This window comes from Periplaneta americana, chromosome 9, assembly GCF_040183065.1.
Source record: "Periplaneta americana isolate PAMFEO1 chromosome 9, P.americana_PAMFEO1_priV1, whole genome shotgun sequence".
In the NCBI taxonomy this organism is placed as follows: Eukaryota; Metazoa; Arthropoda; class Insecta; order Blattodea; family Blattidae; genus Periplaneta; species Periplaneta americana.
Genome location: NC_091125.1, coordinates 29,921,049 through 29,930,396, shown reverse-complemented (window position 1 = coordinate 29,930,396; position 9,348 = coordinate 29,921,049). Strand labels below are relative to the sequence as shown.

The following is a 9,348-nucleotide window of genomic DNA, read 5'->3' as shown; positions in this document are numbered from 1 at the left end:
GAAAATACCGATTTAGAGTGGGGTAGTTCAATAAGAGCCTTTAACAACAAGGAGGGGGAGAGTGGAACCGGACGGATTACTCCCGCCCATCACCCGACACAGCACCGCCCCTCACTACTTTCCGTCTCAGCCGAGTCTGACATCTGTCGGTGGTTGACGGAGTTCGGTACAACTATAGTTGAAACTACCTTGAGGGCGGAAGAGTGGGGGGTCCGCCGGGCTCTCACGCACGCAACTTTTCCGAGCGGTTACGGGGAGGGGGGCGAAGGGAAGTTTGAAGGATAAGGCCGACACAGAGGCGGAGTCTCTCAGTCTTGGCCTCGCCGCTCACGAGGCTCGTAGCGTTGTATGATGGTAGTAGTCAGTTCGCTCGCGGAGCTGCTGCGGTACAGACGCGTGCAGAGCGGCGCTACTCCCGATGTTACAGTGTCACAGTGCTAGTGCTACGTGTCGACATGACGCCGCCGCCGCTGCTGTTGCTCGTGTTCGCGGTGCTGACTGCGGAGGCCCGCAGCATTACGAGTAGGCACGAGGACGCGCTTAAGGACTGTGTGTGGGAGCGCGTGGTTTCGACGCCGGACGCCGCCACCGAGGACGACTCCGCATCGGTGCTGCTCGCCTGCCGTCTGCGGACGATCGGCGGCACCGACAGTCTTCTCGGCAATCTGACGGCCACGCAGGTGGAGCGCATCACGGCCCTGAGGCTGGAGTGCAGCGACGTTCTCTTCTTCGAGAGCTCTCTCGAGAACGGCCGTCACGAAGGCTTCCTGGGGCAGTTACGTCGCTTGAGAGACCTCCGTATCGAGTACTGCAAGATCAGGTACGTGCCGTCCGCAGTGCTGGCCGCCCTGCGCGAGTTACGTCACCTGTCACTCCGCACGCACAACACCGACTGGTCCGCCATGACCATGGAGTTCCACCCCGACAGCTTCCGAGGGCTCGCCGAGCTCCGGAGCCTCGACCTCGCGGACAACAACATATGGACGCTGCCTTCCGAGCTGTTCTGCGCGCTCTACAGCCTCACGCATCTCAACCTGAGCCGCAACCGCCTGCAGGACGTGTCGGAGATGGGCTTCTCCGACTGGGGCAGCGGGCCCTCCGCGCCCGGCAAGTCCTGCAATGTGGGGCTCGAAGTCCTGGACTTGTCGGCCAACGACATCATCGTCATGCCCGACAACGGCTTGTCCAGCCTCCGCTCCCTCCAGAAGCTTTACATCCAGGACAACTCGCTGACGTCCATGGCGGATAGGGCGCTGGTGGGGCTCACGTCTCTGCAGATACTCAACTCGTCGAGCAACCTGCTAGTCGCGCTCCCGCCGGAGCTGTTCCAGAGTTCGCGAGACCTCAAGGAAATCTATCTGCAGAACAATTCCATAAGCGTGCTAGCTCCGGGATTGCTAGAGGGCCTGGATCAACTTCTGGTGCTCGATCTGTCGTCTAACGAGCTGACCAGCAACTGGGTGAACCGCGACACGTTCTCCGGCCTGGTCCGCCTCGTGGTGCTCAACCTGGCCCACAACGAGATTACGCGAATCGACCCGCACGTGTTCCAAGACCTCTACAGTCTGCAGATGCTCAACTTGGAAGAGAACGGCATCGAAGTCATCATGGAAGGCGCTTTCTCCACTCTCAGCAACCTTCACGCTCTAACCTTGACACACAACAACTTGGTTAGATTGGAATCGTACCATTTCACAGGGCTGTATGTGTTAAATCAGTTGTTTTTAGACAACAATCGCATTACAACGATTCACCCCCGCACTTTTGAGAACTGTACCAATTTACAAGACCTCGGTATCAGCGGGAACGCTCTAACAGAAGTGCCTGAAGGGATCGGTCAACTCCGTTACCTTAAAACTTTAGACCTTGGTGAGAACCATATCTCTAAGTTCAGCAACACATCTTTCGAGGGCTTGGACCAGCTCTACGGGTTACGCCTGATCGACAACGAACTTGTAAATATTTCAAGGGACGCATTTTCAGCGCTTCCGTCACTTCAGGTGTTAAACTTGGCGTGTAACAAGATACAGGTGGTAGACCAGGGTGCTTTTGGAACGAATCCAACTCTTAGAGCTATAAGACTCGATGGTAATGTACTTACTAATATTGACGGTGTGTTCACGCATCTTCCCGGTCTCGTGTGGCTGAATGTGTCGGATAATCAGCTAACGTGGTTCGACTATGCTCTTCTGCCTCAGAGTCTCGAGTGGCTGGACATGCACAAGAACAAAGTGTCAAAGTTGGGTAATTATTTCGATATTCGTAATGAACTGCAAATTAAAATGCTTGACGTGAGTTTTAATAAACTGACTGAGATAGGAGAAGTTTCAATTCCAAACAGTGTTGAAAGTGTGTTTCTAAACGATAACATGATCAAAAAAGTACAGCCTAATACATTCCTAAAGAAAGTTAATTTAAGCAGGGTTGTCTTATATGCAAATGAATTGGAAAACTTGGATTTCGGTGCACTGAGACTTCAACCCGTGCCCGACGACAGGGACCTGCCACAATTCTACATAGGCGGAAATCCATTCCACTGCGATTGCACCATGGAGTGGCTCCACAGGATTAACCAGCTGAGCCACTTGAGACAACATCCGCGTGTCATGGACCTGGACACCGTCACGTGTCGCCTGTCTTATTCTAGAGGTGAGATGAGCAGACCGCTCCTAGATCTAAAGCCCTCGCAATTTCTCTGCCCTTATGAGACTCACTGTTTCGCCTTATGCCACTGCTGTGACTTTGACGCCTGCGACTGCGAGATGACGTGCCCCGACAACTGCACGTGCTATCACGATCACACGTGGTCTGCCAACGTGGTCGACTGCTCCAATGGCGGCCACAGATCCGTTCCTGCCAAGATCCCGATGGACGCCACAGAAATATATCTGGACGGGAATGATCTCGGCGAGCTGGGAAGCCACGTGTTCATAGGGAAGAAGAAGCTACAGGTGCTCTATCTGAACGGCAGCAACGTGGCGGCGATCCACAACAGGACGTTCAATGGAGTCACGTCGCTACGCGTCCTGCATCTGGAGAACAATCGATTGCAGGAGCTGAGGGGCTTCGAGTTCGATCAACTGGAGAATCTTAACGAGCTATACTTGGACCACAACGCAATCTCCCACGTGGGGAATACCACGTTTTCTGCGATGCGGTCGCTTGAAGTCCTCCGCCTAGACGAAAACAAGATCGTGAACTTTTCGCCGTGGCAGCAGCTGGCGGCGGCGGCCGGCTCCTTGGCGCAGGTCTCGCTGGACGGCAACACGTGGACGTGCGACTGCGACTCCGTGAGTCGCCTGGAAGAATGGCTCCGCGAGAACAAGGACGCCACTACCGGCTCCGACCCGAGCAAGATGATGTGCACCACGGGCGGCGACAAGAAGACAAACGAGAACATCGCGGACTTCATTAAGCGCTGTCACAAGGACAGCCACAACGCGGTGGCCACGTCGGTTGTGCAGAGGAACCCGCTCTTCAACAACACCATCCTGAGCGACAGCTACGTGCCGCTCCTGGCCGCGTCGCTAGCTGTCATAGTCGTGGTTTTCCTCGTGAGCACCCTCATTTTCATATTCCGACAAGACGTGAGACTCTGGGCACATTCCCGCTATGGCATTCGAATATTCAGTGACTCGACACCCGCCGCAGAAATCGACGACGACAGAGACAGACTGTATGACGCTTATATGGTGTACAGCATCAAGGACGAGGACTTCATAAGCAGGGTGATAACGTGCGAGCTGGAGCAGAGCGGATACTCCATGTGCCTTCATTACCGTGACATCCACCTGATGGGCGGGACGTCGTACCTGGCGGACAGCGTCCTAAGCGCCTCGGACGCGTCGCGTAGGATCATCATCGTCCTGTCCCTCAGCTTCCTGCAGAACGAGTGGGACAGACCGGAATTCCGAGCATCTCTTCAGGCATCCTTGGAACAGACCCGGATGGCCCTGAGGAGGAACAAAGTGATCTTCCTATTGACGACCGACCTACAGACGCTGAACCTCGACCCCGACCTGCAGATTCTGCTGAGGACATGCACGGTCATCTCCTGGGGGGAGAAGAGGTTCTGGGAGAAGCTGCGGTACGCCATGCCCGACGTGCTCGCAGTCAAGAAGAAGATCAAAAAGGGCAGAAAGTCGTCATCGGTAGCTGTGAACGACTTGAAAAAGAAAGTCGGGAGGGACGGAGAGGCGGGCAAGACGGCGTCCAAGACGGCCAGCGCACGCTACACGGCGGCGCCGACGTCGCTGGACTCGTGGTACAAGTACTCGCACCCGCAGCAGCCCTCGGCGCCCTTGCACCAGGCGGTGCCCACTCCCACCCCCACGCAGTCCACGTACGTGTCCGAGAACTCTTCGCAGAGGACGACGGACCACGAGGAAGAGGAGGAGGAGAGCTCGACCACCACCAACGGGAGCCAGCACTACGAGTACTCCGAGCACCACAACAAGCACAGCTACACGGCCGTGGACGCGCGCCACCCGCACCACCACCACCATCACAGGAGCCACCACCACCACCACGTGTACAGCACCATCCCGGACTCGATCCCGCTCACGCACCACCACAGCAGGTCGTCCACGTCGAGCGGGGACCCCACGGACAGCAGCGGCAACTACCCCGCGGCCGTGTGCAAGCTCAACAATGCCGGCGACGTCGCGGCCCCGGCCAACGGCAGGACTTACTTCGTGTAGAGTGCCGCGGACAGTTTAGTGCGGGAACCGGCATGCTGCATTACAGCACTAGTCAGCTCAGAGACGTTAATAGAAGGTACGTACAGAAAACTAGTCTAACCATATCAAATGGTTTTCTTCTCTCTCTGAATAGAAACATGGATTCCATTGTGAACTATATATGAAGTTGCAAGAGCATGTCGTTGTGTTTCCATTACCGGCGCCAATTGAGAGCCGGTCTATAGGCAGAACTTCCCCCTTTAGACCATCGCATTGTAGAGCAATTTGCGTAATGTAGGTCATTCTGTCCGACTGCTCGGAAGCAAGGCCTCTCTCTCTTCCGGTAATGCCCACATAGCATGCTGCGGGCACAATTAAGTTACGGCACCGTGTGTACATGGGGCTAATGAGAAAGTGAACGGGCAGTTGGCCCCCGCAGCCCTTTTCTCCCTGATACCTGTCCGGTAATGTACATACAGAACTATGCAGTGAGGAGCAGCTTTTTGTTTGGAATAACTTATGTGTCCGTTGTATGTTTGTGCTATTTAATTTAATGAAATGTGTGTCTGTTTCTGAACCACTTTATATTTGTACAAATGCTGTACTGGTCATTAATTAATTGTTCCTGCTAGACTCTTTGTTTAGTTATTTTCTCTTTTTCACTTCTATTTTATGTATATTTTCTTCATTCATTTGTTTTGTAAATAAATACCATATACAGGTTGGACTTGTTCCATCGCACAGTCATGAAATATTGTATTTCAGACGAAATGTAATTGTAAACAAAATTATTCGTATGTGGAAAATAAACCGAAGTTTATATTTATCATGGCTATTATTTCTGAGTTAGCCTCTTACCAAATTCTACTTCTTACAACAAAACGTGTAAACCTTATCAAGAAAACAAAACAATCTTTAATCCCAAGTATTCTGTGTTAGAATAATCGGTTAAAAAATCCTGATATTCATTCTGTGGTTGATTAAGCGAACTAAAGTCAGAATGCAAATAAATGCTCTTAATATTAATGACTTGTGTTAATCCAATATATAGTTAAATGAAAGGTATTTTTTAAGTATTTTTCCTCAATTCTTTTTCTCGTAGTGTCATCCATTTAAGGTGCCAACACAATCACAAGCCTACTAATTAATGGAAATATTTACTGCATACTTACCAATATTGTTCATAAATTTTGTATCAGACAGATTTGTTATACAAAAAGCATTCTGGCTTTAGTTGCCTATTATTCAAATTACTTCACTTACGGTTTATTGCAAGGCAAGACTTATAAACTGTATTAATAGTCTACGATATCTCTCATTCTCATTATAAAGAGGAGTATAATTGCTGATAAGCCAATATTAAATTGTAGGCAACTTGAGTCTCAATTGACTGTAGCTTAGAGTATCAGATTAGATTAGGTAACAAAAGTAATTCATAAAAATAACACTGACACAAGAATGAAAATAATGTAACGCACTTTCATATCATTTCGTATAATTAAAATGAGGTGTTAAGCAGTTAATATTAGAAAACATTGTGATAGTATTCAGATAAGTTAAAATACAATATAATATAGCCTACTTTAAGAATATTTATTTTATATGTTCAGTCGAAATGACTTATCAGTATTTAAAAATATAAATAATTCGTTGCAGTTAGAAGATTTAATGTTAACGTTTTCGCCTATTTGGCATCTTCGGGCATATATTCGAAATATCTCATGTGATACATTAATTTTACTGTGATTGGAATAACCATTAAATATTATACAAAACAATTTTAAAATAAACATAATAAAACCATATATACAAATAAAATAAATGAATAACAGTTGAGTTAATTATTTTTTAATTAATTTATTTGTGTGATGGTTAAAACCAAATCAATGTTCATATGTACTTCAATTTATAACAATAATTAAAACAACTATCAACACAAAAAAAATGGACATAAAACAGGTTCAAATTATCTAAATGCAAATTATTCACAATATTTACTATATTTTTTATTTTAATACTTTCGATATACGTGTTTTACAGAATTAAATGCTTCACGACAGGCTCAACTTCCCGTTATCAAAACGTTTATACCTACAATCTACTTTGCCACTTTTGAAGGATCCATTTGAAACACTTCGACGTCTGCTAATAAATTAAGTTTAATATTGGAATTAACATGAACTACAAGTTTTCATCAATTGGCTATAGTTATAATTTTAACAAATAAATGCTTGATGTAATACACACATAACGACACAAACCATTCATTTGTGAAACACATATATGATGATTTGCAATACAATAATAAGATATACTCAGAAGTAATTAATTTTAAACACAGGGTAACATTTAGATAATTTGAATCTGTTTTAATGTCCATAATTTTCAATTTTGTGTGTGTTGATAGTTGTTATAATTATTGTTATAAATTTAAGTAGGCCTTACACATGAACTTTGATTTGGTTTCAACCATCATACAAATAAATTAATTAAAAACAATAATTAAATCAACTGTTATTTATTACTTTATTTTACTTGTATATATAGTTTAATATATTTATAAATATTTGTTGTTGTTTTTAAATATTGATAAGTCATTTCGACTGAACATATAAAATAGATACTCTTATAGTATATTATATTATTAATATTAGGCCTAATCCATTCAGAGGTTTGAAAGGTGATACATGTTAGTTTCAACAAGATCTGCAGTTCTCATATTTCATTGTGTGGATTACAGAGGAATATAAATGGTAGGCCTATAAAAGAACACAATCAATATGCAACAGAATTTGTATTTACAATATCGGATGCGCGAATGATAATGTCCTACAGTTTATATTCTATTAGAATGAATCATCTTTAGTGTACAGGCCTATAACATTATCACTGAATGAAAACTAACACCAGCTACTTGAATCTTATTAAATGCAATAAACAATATTGCTACAGTGTAGGTTTTGTTACCGCAAAAAGTTGTAAAAGCGTTTCGAATCGTTTCTTTCCAAATCTAAGTGAATTTGTTACGCCTTGCTTTTGAATTAAGTTTTTGTTAGCTTTCCACAGCCTTGAACTTAGAGCTGTTAATGTCGGGTTACGTTATTTAAATATAAGTTGTTTTAACAGAATGGTAGAAAGTACAATTTTTAACAGCTATAGATATGATAAACAAAAAACTATATTACCTCTTTATCATATTCCGACTTATTTGACAATCTTTTTAAAATGTATTCAAAAAAGCAATAGATATGGTTATTTTATAGCACTATCACCTATACCTAGAGTTCAAGAAATATTCCCAGATTTATTATAAACAAATAACTGAATCTTAATATATTTTTAAAATTTAAAATCTGTAAATACATTCATGGGCGCTCATTAGGGGCAAGGGGGGGGGGCATAGCCTCGCCCTGGCTCTACGATATTTACTTTTCAGGTTGATTTTCTTATGTAAAAGACTAATGTATGTTGGAATTGCCTGTAAATTACCATTAAGGACATTCAATCACCATTTTCTTACATATCATTATTTTTTGAAAGGGTAAAGAGAATAAACTTGGAAGACAGAGAGTTAGAAAAATTTTCTAAAAGCAAAGGAAACTACAATTTATTATTTTCTTCTGATAAATACTCATATTAAAATTGTTTTCAAAAAAAAAAAAAAAAAACATAGTTTACTGGGTTATGTAGACTACACCAATGGCCTGTCTAAATTTAGTAATATTAAAAAAATTATTACTTCTTAACGTCAACTCTTTCCATTCTGAAATTTGGTGTTGTAGTGTTTACACAATTCATCTACATCATTCAACAAATTTTGGAATGAAAAATAAATTTACCTCTAATAGCGTACAGTTCATTAAATTGGAGAGGTACGTCTGTTTTAGGAAAAACCGTTTCCCAAATATATTACCTATACAATTTCCAATATTTTAAAATGTTTTTTAATTCTGTTTATTGAGAGTGAACGCCTTAACAAAATTGACCTCTATCACTGATTGAGAAATACTGTTTCTGACTTTTTGTCACTTTTTTGCATTAAAAATTTATAAAATACAAACTAGTAAAGATATAAAAGCGATAGAGGTTAATTTTGTTCTTCTTTATAAAATACACATGCTTGGAAAATTTAATTAAAGAGTGTAAAGGAAGCTGTACGAGTTTCCAAGGCAACGGTTTAAAAAAAATGTAAGTTATGGGGAATGAACTACAAACTTACTCACATTTTAGGTCATTTGTAAGTCGAGAAGCATTGGTAATATTTAAGAAACAATTATCACTAAACTAAAGATTAAATTCCATTTAATGAAATAAAAAATAGGTTTTTATAACCCTCAATGGTGACCCTTTAATAGTTTTTTAATAGTTTTGCTTTTATTTTGATGTGTTCTATTCAATTTGAAACTCAAAGTTGCTCTGCTTTTCACTCTTTATGTGGACAGTTTTTTTTTCATTTATCAATCTTCATTATTTTCAATTTATTGCAAAGCCATTTTCTTTAAGTTATATTGAGAACAATTAATTATTATTCAGCCATATTTTCATGAAAATTTGTGCTTGAAACCCTCAAATAATTGGCTCATTACATTCAGATGTTCTAAAATTCCATTGAAACGGTCATTATTGCCAAAATTTTCCGGGCAGGTCTTACATCACTCTGGTAACTGAT

General features: G+C 43.1%; 1 protein-coding gene across 3 annotated transcripts in view; it reads left to right on the top strand.

The window, feature by feature from the left end:
• The first annotated feature begins 285 nt into the window (after window positions 1-285).
• The window catches only part of LOC138705827 (toll-like receptor Tollo), a 502,484-nt gene continuing 493,421 nt past the window's right edge, over window positions 286-9,348 (top strand). For all 3 annotated transcript variants that reach the window (XM_069834493.1, XM_069834494.1, XM_069834495.1), the window contains exon 1: window positions 286-4,776. In XM_069834493.1, coding sequence (XP_069690594.1) covers window positions 456-4,700 — 4,245 coding nt within the window. In that variant the 5' untranslated portion in view covers window positions 286-455 and the 3' untranslated portion in view covers window positions 4,701-4,776. The remainder of the gene's footprint in view (window positions 4,777-9,348) is intronic.